This window comes from Miscanthus floridulus, chromosome 1, assembly GCF_019320115.1.
Source record: "Miscanthus floridulus cultivar M001 chromosome 1, ASM1932011v1, whole genome shotgun sequence".
In the NCBI taxonomy this organism is placed as follows: Eukaryota; Viridiplantae; Streptophyta; class Magnoliopsida; order Poales; family Poaceae; genus Miscanthus; species Miscanthus floridulus.
Window position 1 is genome coordinate 124,696,301 of NC_089580.1, and position 23,091 is coordinate 124,719,391.

A 23,091-nucleotide genomic window follows, 5' to 3' on the forward strand; every position below is an offset into this window, starting at 1 on the left:
CAAATCCCTTGAACTGAGACTTCTGAGTGGCTGAGTTCTGAGGGCACTCAGTGGCTTTGTGACCCGATTGGCCACAAGCGAAGTAGGTGAAAGGCGCACCGCCTATAGGGGTTGGCGTGGGTGCCTTCCAGTTTCCAATGCTTGGTGCAGAGCAGTTCTGTGTTGGGCATTCATTCGCTGAGCGGGGATGGTTGGAACGGTCCTGAGTGTTGCGGTCCTGAGCATAACGGTCCCGGGTGTAACGATCCTGAGCAGGGCGGGAGTATTTGGTGGTGTAGCCTCCACCACCCCTACTCGATCTAGGGTTGTCATCCCTGTTGTGGCGAGAGCGTTCCCTGGATGGTGCATCTCTATAGAACCTCTTGCGATCACAGCCACGGAAGGACTCCTTAGGCTTACACTTCCTCTCCTTGTACTCCTCTCCAGCTTTAGCATGGTCCTTCTCGATCTGGATGCAGCGATCCACCAGAGCACGCAGCATGCTACTCTCAATACCGCCAAACTTCAACTTGATGTGCGGGTTAAGTCCCTTGTGGTAATAGTATAGCTTCTCCTTCTCAGAGTTCACAACATAGGAAGGTGCATAGCGTAGAAGGTTGGTGAAGCGAGTGGTGTACTCTGTCACCCTATCCTTTCCCATCTTGATGTTGCATAACTCCTCGGCTTTGGCCTCCATGATACCCTTGGGAATGTGATACTCAGTGAATGCTTCGGCAAACTCATCCCACAAGATGTTGACAAGGTCCTCATGGGAATCACTAAAACTGTCCCACCAGGCGCGTGCTGCACCGGTGAGCTGGTGTGTGGCAGCTCCAACACACTCATCCTCGGTGAAGGTGGTGAGGTCGAGCTTCTTTTCCACCTCCTTGAGCCAGTCATTGGCTACAAGTGGGTTAGGGTCGGTGCCATCATAGGTAGGTGGCTTTAGCTTCAGAAATCCCTCTAGCTTCCTTTAGAAGTCATTCTGCTGACCTCCCTAGTGACGGTTTGCTCCATCAACAAGAGCGGCAAGAAGTTGGGTCTGTTATGCCATCACCTCTGCCAGCTTCGGTGGTGGTGGTGGCAGAATGTTCTCCTTAGGCGGCGGGGTATTCTCTAGGTTGAAGGGTATACATCCACGGCCACGGCCACAGCCACGGTTGTTGCCACCATGCCCCCATTTGGTTCAACTGGTTCGAGGGTGGGTGCACGTCCACGGTTCATTAGGCGAGCAGATCGGCGGTTCGGCATCTACAACACAGATCATAGGAATTTTTGTGTTTGTGTGCTTATAATTCAGTATGATTACATGATTTTGATGATTTAAAGAAAAACATTTATACTATCCAACACTCATTACAAAGAAGCAATAAGATCCATAAGATGCATTAAGATCCAAAACATTCATTACATGGGTTTTATTACATAGCATCATCTCCAGTAGCTACACTTGGAGACTCACGAGAATCATACTACGCATAGTGTCTCATATTATATCTCATAAGGGGTACATCATGGGGTACAACTTATGGAAGCCACTGACATGACTCATGACCACATAGGGTCATCTACTCTAACTCGTACACCGCAGCTGGGATACGACTGTTCTTGATCTCGATCTCCTCATCAGACTTGTGAAGTTGGGACACATACTTCAAGGCCTCGGCGAGCTCCTCAGTAGGCTTGGCTCTAGGTAGGGTAGGGCACGCGTCTAGGTTGAGGCGAGCCAGGGCTAACTCAAACTCCTCAATCCTAGGCTTCGTCTTACTACGAATCTCCTTGGGTAGCTGATCCCACATACCCTTCATCTCCTTAAGGCGCTTCTTGTCAAACTTCTGCCAAGCCTGTCATGTCCTCTCACACTTGTCCTATAGGTACTCGTTCTGCCTGAGTGCCTCGATCAAGTGACCCTGGTTGCGAATGGCCTTCTTCCTGAACACTCTAGCTCCTGAGTCATGGTCTTGTTCTGAGATTGGATTTTTAGCATATCAATCCCCTTGGACCTCTCTCTGTCTCCTCTGTGGTTGAACTCGGCCTTCTTGTCGTCCAACTCTCTCTGCAACTCCAAGACCTTGCTGTCGAGGTAGCAATTCCTGTTACCTAGGTCGGCGGCTTTGTCCTATAAGTCAGCAACCTTGGCTCTATGGACTTCTTCATGACAATTGAGCTCGTCCTATAGGTTGGCAACTGTCTCAAGCAGACTAGCTCGCTCCTGTGCTCCTTGCGAGTCTCACTCCTGGTACTCCCATAGAAGGGCCTAGTCCTGACGTCTCCTCTGCTCAAGCTAGGTCACGTACCTATCCTGCTCTAGTAGGTGGATAGCCGAGATGCGAAGGCATCTGTCCTCCTCGGCAAAGATAACTCTACCAGCTACAAAACTCTGCTCACTAGGGGTAAGGCTGAGGTCGAGGGCCTGGGGAAGTAGACGGAACTCTGTCATCTTCAGGTGCTCGTAGTGGTCCCTCATCACTCTACGAAGTGCCTTGTGTGAGACAGCTCACAGTCCCTCCTCAACTGTGTCCTCTATAGTCAACTTGGTGAAAGCTGGGACAGAAGGTAAGGTAGTGCTAGCTGGGAACTCGACTGAGGTGACAACCGGCCCTTCGATTCCTCCTTCCTGAGCTGACTTCCCAGTGCAGGTGACCTTGACAAACTCATCAAGGACTCCTAACGTGATGAGAACTCAGCAGAGGGTCTATGCAAAACCCCCGAGCTCACATAGGTCGAAGGTAAGCTTAGCGTGGTCTAGAGGTAGCGGTCCTAGAGGCGGCCATTCGACGTTCGTTGCCATCTGCATATTTTAAGGAAACAGGTGTTAGCAGGTCAATAAATAGATAAGCCTTGCATAAAAGTAAATGTAGGGTCGGTATATAACCAAAAGAAGGGCTGTTCATGTCCTATTCTATCGTCCATTTCTGAGGGTTTCATCCTAGGGTCAAGTATGGCTCTGATACCAACCGAAATGACTTGATTTCCGCGAAGGGAAATCCACAGAATCGAAGTGTATTATGACCATTGTAGATCATATTACCCAAATTCTAGTCGAATACCACATCCATACAACAATAATATCAGAGTACATAAAGTGTGGAATTACATAAATTATTACATCGCCGTATTGGCAGAATCAAAAGTAGCATTCATCCAGAACAGCTTGGAGATAAGATCACCAAAACTCGAGCGTAGGAACGAATCCCTCAACCGTCAAACTCCTCAGAGCTATACTTCTCAGCAGAACCTGTGTGCCAAAGTTTATCAGTACGATTTGTACTAGCCACTCCCACCCTATGAGCAATGCTTTGTGGAAATTAGATGCAAGTTGGATATAATCAAAAGGAACCTATAAGGCTAGGGTTTCCTATGTATTAGCATATTAAGTATATAATAGTAGTTGTTCAAGTTTTTAACACCATTCCCACCCACATTCCACCCCATTTCCGTCTAGAGCTAGGTTTCGATCCAGGGATCGATATACCACCATCTCCATATCATCACCATACCATCGCTCAGTCTACAGGCCAACTCCCTCTCAGCACTGTCTCATGGCCCGTAGCCCCTAGCTACGACCGACACTCACTCACGGGGGAAGAAGAGAAGGACTCATCTCGCTATCTAGTTTAAGCAAAACCCAGGAAAGGTCCATAGCTGACAAGTCGGCACATGTATCAATCGATCAACCATACACTTTGTAGAGGTTTTACATAACCACAAGATCTGCCTTCTTTGCTGACCGTCGTCAACTGGGCTGATTTCGGCCGCTTGCTAGCCTAGGATAATGCCACTCTACCATTCAGCCCTGGTACACCAGAAGTCTAGTCTGGGGTGGCTGAAACTATGAGTCATGAGTCGGGTCCACATGGTCTCCATGAAGTCTCAAAAGGGTGTGGGGGAAATCCTCCGCGCCCCATACCTCCTTGCACTGTCCGCTATCAACCTAGCAGTAGTGGCAATATCCTACCAAGTAGTTCGACCGTCCCGCACCATATAGGGCGAGTGGTACGTAAAGCTTCCCGGTGAATCTGAGTACTAGTAAGTCCTTAGGGGTGACCAAGCTAGAATGTCTTCAACAGAGTTTCCATTTACTGTGCCACCACAACACCTCCACCCCGGGCTCCTCCCATCATGGGTTCACACCCAGAGCCACCTCATATCACCATTTACCCACCATAGGTATTCATTCCAGGGGTGCCCAGGTAGCACCCCACGGCAAGACTTGCCCTAGGCTCATCGTATACTCCAACTTGGTCGACACAACCCTCACCCTCCACACACCCAAGTCACATACGCAGCACTCTCCCCAAAGTCCAGATAACTCCAGTTTCCACCACGCATCAATATAGTATATATAAGCGTAGTAGAAATAATAAGCAGTGAAATATAGCAGCGATTGTGTGACTAGCCTAACAGTAGGGTGAGCAGGGGTAAGGTTGCGTCAAGGTAAAGGCCATCAAGTAAGCATACTACCATGCAAGTCCTATCATAGTGTGAATATAACAATAAAGTAAAGCAATAGCAGTTCTATTTTAGCCATGCGTAATAGGTGCTACAAGGTTGGGTGGAATGTGGCACCTTCAGTGAAGTCGTCTCCGTACTCCTCACGGTACTCTCGGTCCTCGTCCGTCTAGTTCTCCTCCGAGTCTACAAACGATCGCATTATAGTCGTGTTAGCGACGTCTATAGAATAGCACAAAAAGCAATGAAAATTAAAAAGAGCCAAATGCACTTAAACATGGGTTCATTGCGTAGAGCTCAATTTTAGATGAATTTTGGTCCTAGTTTCATATTTTTTCGAGTTCGTATAAATTAGTTATGAATTTCTGAAGTTTAAATCATTTCTGAAAATGGGAAAAGGCTGAATTAATATCGTGCTGACATGTGTCACGCTCCTGTTGGTCCACGTGGCATGCTGACGTCAGCATGACGTCATCTCGGCTGTTTCATCCTCCAACAAGTGGGTCCCGTATGGCGGTGTCACTAACATGTGGCCCTGGTCGACGGTCAACGTTGACCAATCAATGGCCAATACAGGCCGGGCCTCGACTGGGCTGGTTGGGCCTAGATTTGGGCCAGGCTTGGCCCACCACATGGCGCGCACTGGTGCAGCCACATCGTCTTACTGGGCCACTAACGGGCCGTGATCCACGGGCGCAGGTGAGGCATGGTTCATGGTGAACCCACCTGCGTTGGTCCATAGACCGCAGAGCCGATCTATGAAGGACTTGGTCCACTTACTCCTTTCTAGGGTTTGGTTCACGTGCACGACGTGGTCATGGTCGGAGCTCGGTGGAGCTGCTCGGGACGTAGTCGACGTGGTCGTGGTCGGAGCTCGGTGGAGCTGCTCGGGACGTGGTCGATGTGGTCGTGGTCGGAGCTCGGCGGAGCTGCTCGGGACGTGGTCGATGTGGTCGTGGTCAGAGCTCGGTGGAGCTGCTCAGGACGTGGTCGATGTGGCCCACCGACGGCTCGGTGTGGCTTGCTTTCATCCTTGGATGGATGGGTACACGGTGAGTCGTTGTCACAACGAAGCTGCGTCGTCGCGAAAGACGTTGTTGAAGAGAATTCCCATTAGGTTCGCCAAAAGATTAGCACACACAGTGCACGGACATGTGGCTGGCGAGGGGAAAATCCCCTGCTTCTTCCATGGCGTGCTCCCGCCGGTGGTGAACTCCCCAGCGAGCCTCACCCGCGGCGCTGGTGTTCAATTTAGGTGGGGTTGGGGCGACGGCTAGGGCTTCCTAGGGCTCTGGCCACGGTGAACGGCCATGTGGGTTCGTCGGCGTGCATGGACAGGGCTATAGTGGTAGCGAGAGCCCAGTTGGAGGAGCGTGTGAGTTCCACGGTGCTTCTACAGCCACGGTGGCCGTGTTGAAGGAGCTCCTGGTGCTCCCAGTGGCTCCGGCCACGGTGGTGGGGGCAAAGCGGAGGCAGTGGCGCTCTGACGAGGTGCGGTGCGGCAACATAGGGCTCCAGTGGGCTTCTTCCTCGGCTAAGGTGAGCGCGGTGTGTCTCTCGTCATGGCAGAGCCAGTCGAGGTCTCAACATCACCTTTACCATGACATAGAAGACGCGGTGGTCTCGCCATGGTTGTGCTCTCGGCCATGGTGAGCGTGGCCGTGCATGTGCGTTCCTGCTCTGATGTACAACGTCATGGCTGAGGTCCTCCTTTTGGCTGATGGCAGCGCGCATGGCGCATCCTAGGTCTCGACAAGCGTCGCCATGGCTGTCTCCCTAGCTAACTAGTTGGGCTAGGCCGGAGCTTGAAGCTTCAGCAAGGTTTCGATCATGGCGGTGCATGTTCCATTTGGCTAGGGAGGTGGTCTCAGCAAGATGGCTCACCACGGGGAGCTCGAAGGCGATGGTGGTGGTGCGGTGTCGACGGTGTAGCAGAGCCGAGCCGGGACAGAGGTACTCGCCGTTTTCCACGCCGGCGGCTCCTCCCTTCTTGCTCTGGTAGCGGCATCCTTCTCCGCGCCTCTCTTTCTCCTCTCGTCCCTCGGCTTAGCGTGTTGGTGCGGACCGCACGGCGGCGGCGAGGTGAATGGAGGGCTAGGGCTCGGGGTCCTCCTTTTATAGGCCGAGCTCCATGCTCATCCATGGCGGATGGCGGAGCAGCTGGTGATGCACCGAGCGCATCGGACGGCACTCGCGTGCGGGGGCGGTTGCGTGGGCGTGGCGCTAAGGTGGGGGACAGGGTCATGCGATGTGCGTGACCCCGGGCCCGCGCCTGCGCCACGGTCAACTTCCGGTCGTGTGGTGGAGGGAGCGTGGGGAGGACGACGATGCTGTAGCTGGGCGGCTGATAGAGGGAGCCCGTTTGTCAGCTTGTCCTGATGCGGCGGCGTGCGGTGCGTGACGGCTGACGGGCGGGTCCGGCTCGTCAGCGGCTTGTGCGTGCGTGGGCGGCAGGGTGTTGCTGGGCCGGCTTCGTGGGCCGCGTGTGCGAGTGGGAGGGCAGGCGGGCTCGGCCAGGCTAGCTCATAAGGCCGAGCAAGCCTGGGCTGCTGCTGCTCCCTCTTTTTTCCTTTCTCTTTTTCTTATTCTTTTTCTATTTTGTTTTCCTTTCTCTTTTATTTATTGCCTATTTGGTTAGGGTTTGATTTATTTAGTTTCATGTATAAGTGTGCACCTTGATTAAGGGTGGAGCTTAGGGCTGGTTGGTGGGGCCCACATACTTAGGTGGTACTTAGGTGATTAATTTATTGCATAATAAATTAATTATAAATGGTCACTTTTATTTGCACAACAAAAGATCAATAAAAGGCAACTCACTTGTTTAGAATTAAAATGCATGCGAGAATGTATGTGTTAGGGATTTTAAACACACACATATACAACAAGTGACATGTTATGCTTATGAGTTTGTTTAGTTGGATTACGACTAATGCAACACTTAGGGTTAGCTCCTACAAATGTCACTCATCATCACATGGGGTTTTGAAGAAAAAATTTTGTAGTTGGGATTTTTGGTGAGTGGATTTTTGGGTTGTTACACTCCTCCTCCTCTACAATCCTACTATCATGATGAGATCCATGCATATCTGATGGCTCTATAATGTCAGTACCTAAAGATTCTTCCCCATGATGAATCCATTTGGTGTATGTAGGCAAGATTCCACTTACAAGTGGCCGTACACATCCTGCCAAGTATGATCCACCTGGTTAAAACATTTTCGACATGGGCAAGGGATATTTTGCCCTGGATATCTTTGTTTAACCCACTAGGTGAACTCTTTAACTCCTACCACGAACGTTGCCGTGAATGGTATCCCATCAGTAATCTAGGTTCTATCCATCTATCGCAGCAAAAGTATGCAAATTCTGTTAGAGTTTAGACCACTGGGTGGACAATAGCAAATCTAGCAATAGAACAACGCATACAGTGTTCAAGAGCACTAATCTACGTATTTGTTCATATCATACTATGGGACAGTCTGATTTTCTATTTTTGTGTGACAGAAGCATTGATTTTAATTGAAAAACGTACAGAATAGCCTTTCTTTATGTGTACTTTACTTTATCGTGTACAAAAAAATACAGTCCTATAATCACTGAAGAAGGTACTCATACCTTTGTTCTACGAACTGGCACGGCTCGACTGCAAGCTGCCTCTGTCACGGCGCACACCTAATCATGCGGACACCAATGCTGTCATGCTCCACCGGGAAAGTCCCGCCACGCCTCCAAAAGGATGCCTGAGCCACCATAGTAGACCGGGGATCCTCCGCCTCTACCTCCGCTGCCGCCACTACAAGTCCAGCGAGCACAGATTTGTTTACACTTTCAGGGGATATCCAATTTAGGTCAACCTGAAGGGAATCCACATAGACAATAGGATACTATAACGACACCAAAGAGTTATCAACACAGCCAGGCGTCTAGCACAATGATAAAGACGTTCCATTTCTTGGTCTAGGTCCCGGATTCAACTCTCAGGTATTAGACCTTTTTTGAGAAATTAAACCCTGGTAGCACACATGGTGGAAGTGACACGCAGGCCGTTGGGTCCCACAGGTCGGATGGAGTTGGAGAAAGGCCCCACAGGTACACGTGACACGCGAGCCGTCTAGTCCCACAGGTCGGATGGAGAAAGGTCCCACAGGTACACGTCGGATGGAGAAAGGACCGCGCGGAGACTTTTATGACGAATTGCAAGCGTCACAGAGGAGTAACTGCAGGTCCCACGGGTACACGTCGCATGGAGAAGAGTTCCACAGGTACACGTAGGATGGAGAAAGGACCGAGCGGATACTTTATGATGAATTGCAAGCATCACGGATGAGTAACTACAGGTCCGACAGGTACACGTCAGTCGAGACTTTATGACGAAGTGGTGCTCGTTACGGTTGTAAAACCGTTTGTCACAGATGAGTGATCGTGGGTCCCACGGGTACACGTCGGATGGAGAAAGGACCATGTGGAGATTTTTTACGAAGTGCCGTTTATTACAGTTCGCAAACTGTTCGTCACATATGTGTAATTTAGTTCAATGATGAAGTCCTGGTCGTCACAGTTGTAAAGACGATCGTCACAAATGAGTAGGAACAGTCTCACGAGTGATCTATGACGAAACTCTGTGCTGTTCTATGATTTTTTTGTGACGATATCTGGTTTCGTCATAGAAAGGGAGGGTTAGAGGATCGCCACCAATGATCCATGGCGAAACAAAAATATTCATCATAGAAAGCGATCTTCTATGATAGTTTGGGATTCGTTATTAAGATTTTTGTGATGGAAGAACAGATTTGTACTAGTGTTCTTTGTGTGTAACTCATGTATAGTTTCACGTAAAATCATTGCACCATCCATAATATTTCGCTTGGGAGAAAAGCCGTCTGTGATGGTTTGATAGTTCTTTGGGCAACTTTTACAATATCCTGTTAGTAGCTACTTTCAAGGGCGGTCCCAAGGCCCGGCGAGCGTGGGCGGCTGCCCGGGCTCCAGCACTTTTTTTTAGTGGTATTCTACAATCGCTGCTACAGAAAATTGAACGCCTGTCAAGCAAATTGAGCCTGAGCTGAGTGGAGCACCTGCTATTGCTAGGTGACGAACGTACGACACTAGCTGGCACATATCACTTTCTAGTTAAACTACTACCACTGCCGTGTCAAACCACTAATGTATCTCATGCTTCTGTGTTTGTGGCTCCTGCATGTGTTATATTACGGGTAACTTCATATTTCCTTAGCCTAGTACGTACTATCCAAAACTAGGATTATGAAGCAAATGAATAGCTACTCCTTATAGAGTGCAAATTAAACGAACTCACGATCACTTGACGGGATTTCTTGAGACCACATAACCAACATGCATCACCACCTTCGGTCGGACGCTAGCACGATGTATAATGTCAGAAGAGGCTTAGGTCCATACTATAAGACTACTCTTGTAGAGGTTGTATTGATCTTAATAAGCCTATATTTACTAAGATCATGCATTATTATAACTTTTTTCTTCTTAATAAAAATGTGCTTAGGTACGTGGTCATGAAAAAAAAAGGCTAGCATATTCGTGGTCTGTGGTTGTAACCCTCTTCTATACTAAGATGAAGAAGAAAACTTACTTTCGCCCAGGTTCGGTTCAATTCCTGGGTCTGCCACCGGCTACTTTTGTGAATATTTTGAAACTAACATTTAACAAGCAAATGGGCCTATATTGGTGGGCTTCTTTTAGCTTCACTGCACTTGGGCAATATATATTAATTGTGTTATTTTGCAAAGAGAACGGTTACGTCATCCTTAATAATATTCCAAAAAATAGAAGGTAAACTATTACCAATAGAAGGTTCTCGTGTCAAGATACTAAGGATTATGCTAAAAGATTTCACATGATAGAGCACGTACAATGGTACGTGGAAAATGTACCTCCCATTCAGTGAAGAAAGGATCGGACTCTGTCCAACTTTTTGAAGGCATTGCCAAGTAAACTGCCTACCCCAAAAGTTCCAATTCTCTCAAGTTGAAAGCATCAATAATTGCGTTGAATGGAAAAAGGTCACCCTTTCATCATAATTGGCATTATTCTTATTTGGAATGATATTAAAGTCACCACCTATTAAGATATGTATGTAAGATTTCTTTAGTAAATAATTGGTACATCTTCTTGGTAAGAAATGCTTCTTTAAGATGGGCCTGCCTTTTTTCTGTCCTTTTTCCACTCCGTAGTGAATTTCATGGGTCCTATGAGTAAGATAATCCACACTTTCCTATTGGGCTCAGTTTCATAGCAGCCCAAGAAAAAAATGGGACCATATACGTGTTCTTTTCCGTAGTCATTCCGATCGCGAACAATCAAACAAGAGACTAGCCAACACGTCGAAGAGGAGATCAGGCCGACGGCACCTGCCGGAGTGGAGGGAGTGCTCGAAGCGGGCGGAGTCGGCGAGTGGACACGTCAGCACCCACCCGAATGCTAGTAGTGGCAGCGTCGTTTATTAGCCGTCACACTCCACACTCGGCCTGCCGAGGAGAAGCTGAAGATGGATGGATAGGGGCTAGAGCGAGTGAGATCAGGCGGCCGGAAGGACGTATTTATCGATGGCGATCGGGGCGTCCGTGGAGGGCGCTCCGGCGGACGGCGGGGAAGGTTACAGCGGCCGCGTGACGCCCTTCGTGGTGCTGTCCTGCGTCGTCGCCGGCAGCGGCGGCGTCCTCTTCGGATACGACCTCGGCATCTCCGGTTCGTCCCGCTCGCGCGGTTACTCTCGCTCTCTCCTTGGGTGTAATATTAGTATACGCGATTTGGTAGTGCATCAACCTGTTTCCTTTATGCGTGTAGAGAGCCTAGGAGAAAAATGGTACCATAGTAATCTCTAGCAATGGAATTGGTGAATTTTTCAGTGTCTTCAGGTCTGTGTGTGTCTGATAGGTGGTGTTACCTCAATGGACTCCTTCCTGAAGAGGTTCTTCCCAAGGGTGTACCGTCAGAAGCAGGACAGCAAAGTGAGCCACTACTGCGAGTTCAACAGCGAGCTCCTCACCGTGTTCACGTCCTCCCTCTATATTGCCGGCCTTGTTGCAACTCTGGCTGCAGCATCCATCACAAGGAGGTATGGCCGCCGCACATCGATGCTCATCGGCGGCACTGTCTTCATCGCTGGCTCAGTGTTCGGTGGTGCAGCCAGCAATGTTCCCATGCTCCTAATTAACAGGATTCTACTGGGCATTGGTCTGGGGTTCACTAATCAGGTAACTTATATGCTTGAATCAGTATTTATTAGGGCACATATTTAGTTCAAAAGATCATAAATCGGTTGTGCAGTACTCCCTTTGTCACACATATAGGACAATTTAGATTTGAAGGAAACAAAGGCCTACCTATGGTGAGTCTAGCACATTCAAGTAGAAAAGACTTTGAACTGCTTATAACATGTTATATAGTTCAAGAAATCAGCACGACAGTTTCATGCCGGATGAATGTTCTAATATCTAGATATTGGAAATTAAATGTATTATGCAGTATATCTGGCATGAACTCAGAAAATCCTGTCTGGCTATGAAATCAGTATCAGACTTGAGATCCAACTTTTGTAGATAAGTCAAGTATTTCATTGAGTTGGACTGAGTGATTAAAAACAAAGGGTTCTTGGGATGCCATTTGTTCAGCTCCCAAGTTGGCATTTGGCAACAATAGATCGCTAAAGTTGAGCAAAGTTACATGTTTGGCTTATTATGACTTTCAAGTGTCTTTGTTGCTGATGGATTGTGCTCCCTTACAGAGTTAGTGCTTACTAAACAACCTTCAAGTTTTCAACAAGTGAAGTGATTATGTATCAGAGTGGAGATACAATTTAGCTGGAAAGTAAAAGTTGTGTTGTAATCTGAACTTTCTAGTTTCAACTTGCAGTTATATTTACTGGCTATTAATAGAATAGCTAGTAGAAAAACAGTGACTGTTCAGAAATTCATGTACAAGAGCACCAAGACCAAAAGTCTTAACACATAAATATCTGAATAGTACTGTCCTATAATCACGTTTCTTATGGAGATAATTCCTTATGACCTGTAGACTATACTAGATGCATGTCTTTCTCAATATCCCTTTTCTCCCAAAGAACAATTAGAACTGCACTAATATCATACTATGCAAATTACATTTGCAGTCAATCCCATTGTACCTGTCAGAAATGGCGCCACCCCGATACCGTGGGGCAATCAACAATGGCTTTGAGCTTTGCGTCAGCCTTGGCATTCTCTTTGCAAACATTCTCAACTATTTTGTCATAAAAATTACGGCAGGATGGGGATGGAGGATATCCCTGTCCATGGCTGCACTGCCTGCTGCATTCCTAACCATCGGCGCAATCTTCCTCCCTGAGACACCAAGCTTCATAATCCAATGTGATGGCAACACGGACAAGGCAAGGGTCCTACTCCAGAAGCTGCGTGGAACAACCTCAGTCCAGAAAGAGCTTGATGACTTGGTCTGTGCTAGCAACCTCTCAAGAGCAACCCGGTATCCATTCAGGAACATACTCAAGAGGAAGTACAGGCCACAGCTTGTAGTAGCACTGTTGATCTCTTTCTTCAATCAGGTTACTGGGATCAACGTGATGAACTTCTATGCACCGGTCATGTTCAGGACAATTGGTCTCAAGGAGAGCGCATCCCTCTTGTCCTCGGTGGTGACACGCCTATGTGCAACATTTGCCAACATCATAGCGATGATGGTGGTTGACAGGTTTGGGCGCAGGAAGCTCTTCCTTGTAGGCGGTGTGCAGATGATACTTTCGCAGTTTACTGTTGGCGCAATCCTGGCTGCAAAGTTCAAGGACTATGAGGAAATGGATGATGGGTATGCATACCTAGTGCTGATCACAATGTGTGTGTTCGTTGCAGGCTTTGCATGGTCATGGGGCCCTCTTACTTTTTTGGTCCCTGCTGAGGTTTGTCCACTGGAGATCAGGTCCGCAGGGCAGAGCATTGTGGTCGCTGTGGTTTTCTTGATGACATTTGTGATTGGCCAGACGTTTCTTGAGGTCCTTTGTCGCATCAAGTCAGCGACGTTCTTTGTCTTTGGTGGATGGATCTGCTTGATGACATTGTTTGTTTATCTTTTCCTACCTGAGACAAAGAAGCTGCCCATGGAGCAGATGGAGCAGGTCTGGAAGAGGCACTGGTTCTGGAAGAAGGTTGTAGGGGAGGAAGAGGATAAGAAAGAAGCAGGAGCAGGAAAGATAGCTTTGTCGGGCTTGTAGTACTTTTCTGAGTTGGGTGTATTTGATCAAAAAGTGCAAAGAAAACATAGCATACGATTGCAACAAGCTGATGTAAATGTACATTGCATGTAACTCGAGTAATTTATCAGTCTGCCGTTGTTGTCAGTTCCTACAACTGACCGTTCCAAATGTTAAAAGAGTACAGAAGCACTGATATAACAAGAATGTTGAAACAGCGCTGCTGTTTCTTCTTTCATGTTCAGCTGTAAAAGGAAAATTTACCTAACAAGTTGATGATGCTGATAACACACACTACTGATGAGTTACTTCAGTACAGAGAAATGCATTATTGAAAAGAAAAGGATTGTTGAAGTGTATTTAAACAAACCTGCAAGGGAAACATAGGATTGTGATTAGCTGATGTAAGTCAGAAATACAGAATTGTATGTAATATACAACTAACTTATCTGTTGTCATTGTCAGTAGTTACACATGGCCATGCCAAAGGTAGGAATCAAGAAATGATATAGTACTATATGACAGTGTAGAAACAGCCGTGCCCTTTGTTTTTTATGTTCATCAGCTGTCAAAAGCAAATCAACCTAACAAATTGATGGTCCTTTCCTGAAATCACTGATCAAAGTACTATAGGAGTTGTCTGATGCATGTTTCCGTTTTCAGCAGACCTTTCTTATTTAATGTTCGAATTCTTCTCTCCCTTCTTTTTATCTGATGATGGCAGCACTCATACCTTATTTTCAAAAAGATAATATCACTGGCCACCAGAGGAAAGGAGATAATAAATTGCGGAAGGAACCGATGTTGCTGGTGAAACGATCTTCGATGATTCTTGAAACTTTTGCAGCCACTAGCGCGCACGAAGCGAAAGACTTTTTGCTGAAGATACAAAAGTGACATTGTGTCCTGTGTTTGGATAGTTGGATAACCAAGATAAGCTGAAAGGGACTTGTCACTTGTCAGTACTGTCACCAACCACATATAAACACTAGGTCAGAATGGAAATGAGAGGATTGAAAGATACGGTTCTACTCAAGAGAATTCGAAAGAATATTCCACAAGCACGTTGCACGAGATCAATCAAACAGTTTGTGCAATTGTGCTGGGCACGGTTACAACAAACAAAAAACAAAGTGATAAAGTGAAACCATGTACAGTTGTTGCATGAGATCAATCAAACAGTTTGTGCAATTGTGCCGTTCTGCTTCATCAAAAAGAAAGAAAAAAAGAGTTTTGCATGGCCAGCGATTAACCAGCATCATCTTCAGCAATGAAACATCAGGTAGAGAACTGAGTGCACTTGAAAAGAACTGGCTAATACTTTTTTCTTGGATAAAGTTTACAACATTACAACCATAAAGATCAGCACTAACATTAATGGCTTTGTTAACATAAGAGTGTCATATCATGCGTGCCAGACAAACAACAGGTACATTCATACATAGCATAATTTACAGCACATGATACAAGCTACAGGGCACGGTTAATCTTAAATATAGAAAAGAAAAAAAAGAGGCAAAGCTTATTTTGCCCAGGATTCCATCTAAATGCAGTTTCTGTGCTGATGGGGGATCAGGCTTGAGCTCTCGTTTGAGGATTAGCATGGAAAGCCGACTGCCTATTTTGACCCCCTAGCAGATTTAGCGACAGAGAAGTAGACACAGTCTCCTGACCAGGCTCCCCTATGCTTAGCTTTGACATGCCCACAAGTTCATCAACATTAATTGGATTCTTGGAATGAACTGCAACAGGCTTGACAATCTCGTGTGTTTCTTGGGGCAGATCGCCTCCATCTTCCTGATTTGGCCAGAAAGGAACTGAGAATTGCAAGAACGGTGAGAAATAAGCTGGAACAATCATCGGATAGGTAGGCTGTAAACTCTCAGGCATGAGAGCAGAAGCTGCAGAACTCTCTGCAACAGCAGAAGTATCTGACTCCATCGATTCCACCTCCTCCTCCACAGGAGGAGGCAGTGGTGGTTGATTTAACACACAGGTCTCTGGTTCTTGACTTCCAGGAAGGGGTGGAAGGTCCATGGACTGTAAAACAAACAGAGCACAGTTCAGTTCAGATTATATGCAAAGCACAAGTAAGGCTACAGATTCTCTCTGAGAATCACTCCTGGACAGCCAAACGGCTAAAAAATCCATCCTCGCCGCTTTCCGTTTAGTCCCCAGCAGAATCACTATAAATCACTTCTCTCCCCCACCAAAATCGCTCCACCAGAGAATCAGGGAGCTAGAGCTATCAAGAAGTCAAGCACTACCAAACAGGCCCTAAGAACTACCTAATGAGATTAAGGATAGGACACTGTGCATAACTGTCAGCAGTGCTATCCTAAACGCTAAACGGTAAACAGTACCTTTTGTTTACTGTTTAGGGTGTTTAAACTGAGTTAAACAATCTAAACAGTTTTGTATAGTACCACTAAAATATACATATTTATGTATGTAAAAGTCAAATATACTAGAAAGTATACACATTAAAATATGTATCGTAGCAAATAAATCTTCTTTTTGGAAAGGAAACTTAGATCCCACTCCACCATTACAATGTTAATTAGTTTGGTGTCAATGTGATAGTTGTAATCCTCCTATTGACTAAATGGTGAGTTAAACGGCAATTTAGCCCATTTAATTATGTTTAACTCTATTCTGTTTAAGCCATTTACACCGTTTTTTATGGTTTAAACAGCTTTAAAAAGTCCAACCATAAAATGAAATGTTTAGGGCCTAAACGACACAGTTGGCCTTTTACCATTTACACGCTGTTTAAACAGCAAACACTGACTGTCAGTAAAATATAGAAGCTACAGAACTAGATCCAAAAAGTTGCACTAGTATAAATAATATGATATATATATATATATATTACCACAAAAACAAGCAATAGTGTAGTTACAACACATGTATGAGTACAAAACAAGGCTATAGCAAGCAGTATTTGTGCAGATATCAAGGCTAAGATCAAGCAAGTTACCTCATCAGGCACCATGTCGAAAAGGCTAGACCTTCTCTTCCTTCTGCTCATATTTGATTGCCGTATAAAATATTTTTGAGCATGACTTGCTACTTGAGTAGGTGTTCTTGAGACCACGAAATTACGAGAAATCCCTCGCCAATCACCTTTCCCAAGCTTTTGTAATCCCAGCAAAAACCTCCGGTGTTCTTCTTCAGTCCAAGGAACACCTGTCAGAGCAACCTTAATCAGCAACATGACACACAAAGTCCAAAACGCAGCCAGGCAGCAATATGTGAAGCTACAAGAAGCCAGTGAACTGAAATGAATGAACAGCGGCATATTAACCGAGTATGGTAAAAGTTAGCACCACCACTTCGCTATTAAACAAATCATATAGGAAGGGTACCATTGACAAATAGAGGACTAGCCAAACAGCACGAAATCAGAACAGAGCTAAAAAAAATTGCATAATCTGAAGAAAGGTGCCACTAGACTTACATTAAATCACCTAGCACCCACCACCAAGTGTAAACCAAGAACTAGCTATCAATGTTCGCTCAAATCTCACAAGAATCAGGAGCAATAATTAATTAGCAATAAATATAAAATTTGCAGAACATTGGTACTCATTAATCAAGCATTTGATTTTGCCCATTACATATAGAAAAGCTTGTTTCCTTATCAAGTATGGACAACTGGAACTTGGCACTGCGCAATAGTGATTGCATCCCAGTGCAGTAGCACATTTACACCAGACCTTGGCCATTGGCGCATGTATGGCATACATAAGACTATGCGTTAGCAGTTAGCGCAGCGGTTTCTATTGCTCGGCATATCCTTCCTGATTGCGCAGCTCTATACCTCCACAGTCATTCAGCATCACCAATCAGTGAGAAATTTCATCAAAATCAACTGACACCACTGCTCAGAACAATCCATAACCCTTGTTCTGAAAATTTTGTAGAGCTGAGCTTCTTAAAGCATCCCCATGACCCAGTCAAACAGTACAGTGCCTCCAGAGGTGGTCCTTGTACCATTTAGGGGTTGAATTCGAGTACCATGTGTATCAACTCAGCTAGTACAATATTATCCATACAATTGTTGGAGTACGCGTAGTGTGGTAGTAGTACCATTAATGATTTTCTCTCAGCTGGAGCAGTACCCGTTTCCCAAACTTAGAGGCACCTAATCACTGAGCACCAGGTGCACGCATCTAAAAAAAAGTACTAAGCCGAGTAGGCAGACAGGAGAGAAACGAATGGAAAAGCTTGGAGCTGGTTAGAGCTGCCTGGAAGGATCTATTGCCTAGGATTCTGCATCGGGCGGTAGCTGGTGGATGATCGATTAGAGGGGAGGGGCAGAGATAGATCGGGCGGTAGCTGACCTTTCTTGCGCTCGCGGCTGGCGGAGGAGGAGCCCTGGACGAAGTCGTCGGAGGCGTATCCCCCGGCGCCGCCGTCGGCGAGGTCGGGCCCGTCGGCGGGGGACGCGCCGCCGCTGGTGGATCCCGCGGAGAGGAGGGAGAGGTTCCCCATGCTGGCGCTCTTGCGGATGGCCGAGCCATCGGTGAGGCGCACCCCGAAGATCTTGACCCCGCGGTTGGGGCACGTCCGCGAGTTGTGCCCGTTGTGGCTGCAGTGCGAGCACCGCCGCGTCATCCCGCCGCCGCCTCCGCCCCCCGCCGCCAGCTAGGGTTCGGCCGGTTTGCGCGTGCCGTGAGGTGAGAGGAATGGTGGTGGTGGATGACTGGAGGTGGGGGAGGAAGCCGTGTGATTGGTTAAGGTGGTCGGCGAGCGTGGGCCGTCCACGTGGCGCATATTCTTGCGGGGATATACGTGTGCGTGGGGGACTCGGGCTGCGGCTTGTGGGGCACGCCTCCCGTCTATTCCCGTGGACACGGTTGCGGGCCGCGTGCGCGCTCGCCTCTCCGCTAATCTCCGCTCTCGTTTCGTTTTCGTTTTCGTTTTCGTTTTCAATCAAAATCGCCCGGGTCCTCCGACCATTTCATCCACATTTCCTGCCCGTTTCGTCTTGTGTGTGTGTGGTGAGTTGGTGACTGGCAGCAGAGTGAGCAATGGCGAGCCAATCGTCCATCTTCAGCCGGTTCGTTTCGGCTGAATTGGCTTATAAGACATGACTGAAAGTACTGCTGCCTGGTTTGGTGCGAGAGAAAAATACTATTCGTTGGCTGATAAGAAGGCTTATATGCCAGATACAAGCTGCCGCCCTTGTTCATTTCGCATCTGTTTAAGGACCTGGAGGCTGGAGAGTATGGCTCAGTTTAGTTCCAAAATTTTTGGCAAAATGGACACTGTAGCGTTTTCGTTGTTATTTAGCAATTAGTGTCCAATCATAGTTTAATTAGGCTTAAAAGATTCGTCTCGTGGATTTCGTCTAAACTGTGTAATTAGTTTTATTTTTTATTTATATTTAATACTTTATGTATGCGTCCAAAGATTCGATGTGACAGAAAATCTTGAAAAATTAACAGGCCCTATATTTCTTTTCTTCTCGAACAAGCATTCCTAGCGCATCCCACGGTGACCGGTGGGGATGCCCCTGAATCTCGTGCACCAGCAGAACAATATGTGCTTGGCTAGCTGTGATTACTCACTCGTCCGTGGGCTGATGCTTGGAGACTGCGGCAGCCCACTGTCGTTGCAGCCTTGCGAGTCTACCGCTGACGGAATTAGCAACGTAAAGGTGGGTTGTTTGGAACGCAAAGAATTATTTTACGGATTACCCGTAACCCCAAAAATAACGGGACAAAGGACCCATCTCGTTGATGACAGTTCTTTGAATTTAGTTCGCTCAGTTTAGTTCAAATAAATTTATCGGTGAAATTTCAAGATTTTTTTTTTGCTAGGAGTTTATTACCTGTGATAACTTTGGTGATGCTCACGACAAGATTGTCATTACGGGCGTCAATTTCATCGACTGGAGATTTGTGATCATTATCTGCAAGGGGATAAGTGCTCTTGGACACTCACTACGAGGACAGTAAGTCTGGGTTACTGACCTCACCGTTGACGGTAGCAGAGATAAAATGAGGTATCTAATGACAGACCTGGGGTCAAAGATGTTGAACCTGCATTCTATGTTGTATTCGACGATTCAACCGTCGATGTCTTTTTATCGATTTAGATATATTTTGGATTGGTTCTAGAACGTTAAATCTTGCGGCATGTCAATGTTTTGGAGCTGATTGATGGATTCGACATGAGACTTTGGCTCCCAAGTTCAACATGACTTCGTTCATCCAAAGCATCGGTTGCATCGAGAGAAAAAACATCAAGGCACAATTATTTGAACCGGATCGGACCGGCGGTTGGACCGGTAAAAGACCCAACCAGGAAGGAGATTCAAAGCCCCCACCTCAGCGCTGGAGAGAAGCCACTGAGCTACACAAATATTTGTGTTTGTGGTCCGGATCACGACAAATATTTGTGTTTGTGGTCCGGATCACGTCTTATTTGAACCATATTGAACCGGCGGTTCAAACGGTTGAACTAATTGAAGCGTGAACCGAGACCTTTACCGGTTCGATCTTCGGTCCGGTCCTAATAACTATGCATCAAGGAGAAAAGCCTATGAGAGCAAGTAACAAAAAAAACATGCTGTTGTATAAAAAAACAATAGTTCTACAATTGTTATCAAAACAAAAAGAAAACCATCTAGCCTATATTATACAATAGAACATACCTCTTCCATTCTAAAATAATTGTACATCACACTTTTTAACAACTCGATCTTTTAAAAGTTTCATCAGATATATATAACAAAACATAACAATATTACGATATTTAATAAATATTATAGATTAATCATAGTGTATAATTTTATTTAAGTATACAAATATCAATATTATTATATAGTATAGTTTAATTTAGAGAAGTTTAACTTTTTGAAAAATGAGATATATAATCATTTTAGGACGAGGAGAGTACAGTTTTGACTGATTTAACTAGGAGAGTGAGAGTGAAGTGTTTGATGTGCATGGCCACACCCACACATGCGTACTGTACATAGTACATTTTAGGTAGAGGTTGGGACATGCGAATCTGGGCGAATGGGCGTGGTGGATTCGCAGGCACACCGGATATCGTGTCGGCTATCAAATCATTAACGTGGCGCGTGTCGACAAAAATACGGACGGTGAGGAGACTAGTCAACCGGATGAGGCTGCAAGTTGCAAGCATGAAGTATCCAACAGCGCGTGGTCGCCTACGGCAAGCCTCCGTGTAGGCTTCTATACGGGGAAGACTTTTTTTTTAAGAAGATACAGGGAAAACTCGATCGATGCTATAGGAAGAACACGCCGGTCGGAGCATCTCTAGCGATTCTATCTAAAACACATCTTTTACTTTTTTTTTGTTTAGGTAGCTACTAATTTTTATACTATTTATATTTTATGGTTTACTCCCGTAACACTATCTGAAATAGACCCCCAAAATTCATACTTGTAGAGGATGACACGTGGGACCGACTTGTCATCATCTTCCCTATCTCATGGTAACTCGGCCATCCTGGTAGCAGAACCGTCCAATTTATAAGAGCACAAATATAATAGCAATCACCTAGATGATCAAACTGTCATACTTGAGCCCATATAAACCCGGTAGTCCGGTGAATTCACGAGGGATCTCAAACAAACCAACATACAAACCAAGATCGTACATGATTCAACATAACCAGTCACATATTACATCACAGTTCACAAATAGTTCGTAGTTTTCTCACATACATCGGAGTTTACATAGTTATTACAAACCAAGTTTAAATAGCGGAAGCAAAGTAATTTAACATCAACATCACACTTAGTTCAAATACAAGCCAGTGCTATGGTCATTCCAGCAAAAGCAGAATAGAGGGGATAACTCAGGAGTACCATGCCCCATGGTATCGTCCTCATCCACGGCAGGATGAAGGCAGTTCTTACAGTACCCATGATACACCATGTTATCTGCAACAAAAGGGAATAAACACTGAGTACGAGAATGTACTCAGCTAGATTTACCCGTCAAAAACCAGAAATAATATGATACCAAGGAATATGCAAGGCTTTATCAGTGCAGTTAGTTTGACAATATTTTGCATAAAAGCTTAAATAACATAACTTGGATATTTAATATCTCTAGCATCCATTTGAATACCTATTCAATTAAGCATTTTTAGATTAGCACCTACACTAAAGCAATCACTTGATTAAACTAATAAGCATTAGTAACCATATCCGATATAAGAATAATTTGAGCATCAACATAACCATCCATTATCCATTAAGTTACTCTACGTTGTCACTGCTCAGTCAAGTTCTCAGTATTCGGAAGAGATGATGATTCGAATCGATTTCTACCCAGTTGGGAAATTATTCCTAACACAAACCAATACTTCCCCCATCGGGGTCGCATCGGGGCACCTTTGGTACAACTCAGGAACCAACTTTGCGAATCCGATCAGCGTCACACCCTCAGAGATTCTACCAATCTGCCAGGAAGATCGGGACTCGAGCCTGCCCTTGGACTTACACCATTGGCTCTTCGCACATCCTTATTGCCTCCAGTGTGCGTACTTTCACTTACCGGGGCCTAGCCTGTAACAACCCAAAAATCCACACACCAAAAATTCCAACTACAAAATTTTTCTTTCTTTAAAACCCTTGAGTGATGATGTGGCATGTAGGAAAACCCCTAACCTTGCACTAACTAAACCTATATGACTAGCACGAGTATCTCACCTCATCACCTAGAATTTATTTTACCACCTAGCATACATCAAGTTGCATCATATTCAACATGGTGATTTGGATTTTATTTGATTTATGTGTTGATTAAATAAAAGCTAACAAATATGTGTTTATAAATAAATGAACTAATATGGAATTAATATCCCAATAAATACTTTGACCAATGTTTATCACCATGGAACATTTTATCAGAGGAGAAGGAGGCCACTTTGATTTATATACAGGAGAGAAGTGTAACATAATACTAAAGGTAAGAAGAGGGAGGCAGCAGCTCAGCCCAGCCTGCCTCGACCGGCCCAGCCAGCCAGCCCAGCATCACTGCCCGTACGTGCATGCCACTGACGAGCCGGACCCGCCCGTCAGCCGTCACGCACCGCACGCCGCCGCATCAGGACAAGTTGACAGATGGGCCCCCTCTGTCAGCCACCCAGCTACAGGATCATCTTCTTCTCCATGCCAGCCTCATCTCTCGACCGAGCCCCGACCAAAGCAGCAGACGCGGGCCCAGGTTCATGCACATCGCATGACCCTGTTCCCCACCTTAGCGCCGTGCCCACGCAACCGCCCCCGCGCACGAGAGCCGTCCGATGTGCTCGGCACATCACCAGCCGTTCCGTCATCCGCCATGGGAGCTTAGAGCTCCGGCTATAAAAGCCACGGCCCTCGGTTGCCCTAGCGTTCGCCCCATCACCCCGCCGCCCCTTGGTGGCCAACCACTTCACCGAGCCAGAG

General features: G+C 46.2%; 2 protein-coding genes across 3 annotated transcripts; one reads left to right on the forward strand and one right to left on the reverse strand.

Moving 5' to 3' along the window:
* The first annotated feature begins 10,726 nt into the window (after positions 1-10,726).
* LOC136540321 (hexose carrier protein HEX6-like) lies at positions 10,727-13,808 on the forward strand. 2 transcript variants are annotated; one of them, XM_066532324.1, is made up of 3 exons: positions 10,727-11,154; positions 11,344-11,663; positions 12,578-13,808. In XM_066532324.1, the coding sequence occupies exons 1-3, from the start codon at positions 11,013-11,015 to the stop codon at positions 13,670-13,672; spliced, it is 1,557 nt and encodes a 518-aa protein (XP_066388421.1). In that variant the 5' UTR covers positions 10,727-11,012; the 3' UTR covers positions 13,673-13,808. The 2 variants fall into 2 exon arrangements, with proteins under 2 accessions (XP_066388421.1, XP_066388428.1); XM_066532331.1 differs by having other exon boundaries at positions 11,015-11,154; positions 11,316-11,663.
* A 1,138-nt stretch (positions 13,809-14,946) lies between these two features.
* On the reverse strand, positions 14,947-18,409 carry LOC136540335 (transcription factor MYBS3). Its single transcript, XM_066532340.1, has 3 exons — positions 17,998-18,409; positions 16,632-16,840; positions 14,947-15,691 (listed from the first exon to the last, which is right to left on the reverse strand). The coding sequence occupies exons 1-3, from the start codon at positions 18,269-18,271 to the stop codon at positions 15,224-15,226; spliced, it is 951 nt and encodes a 316-aa protein (XP_066388437.1). The 5' UTR covers positions 18,272-18,409; the 3' UTR covers positions 14,947-15,223.
* Positions 18,410-23,091: the final 4,682 nt, after the last annotated feature.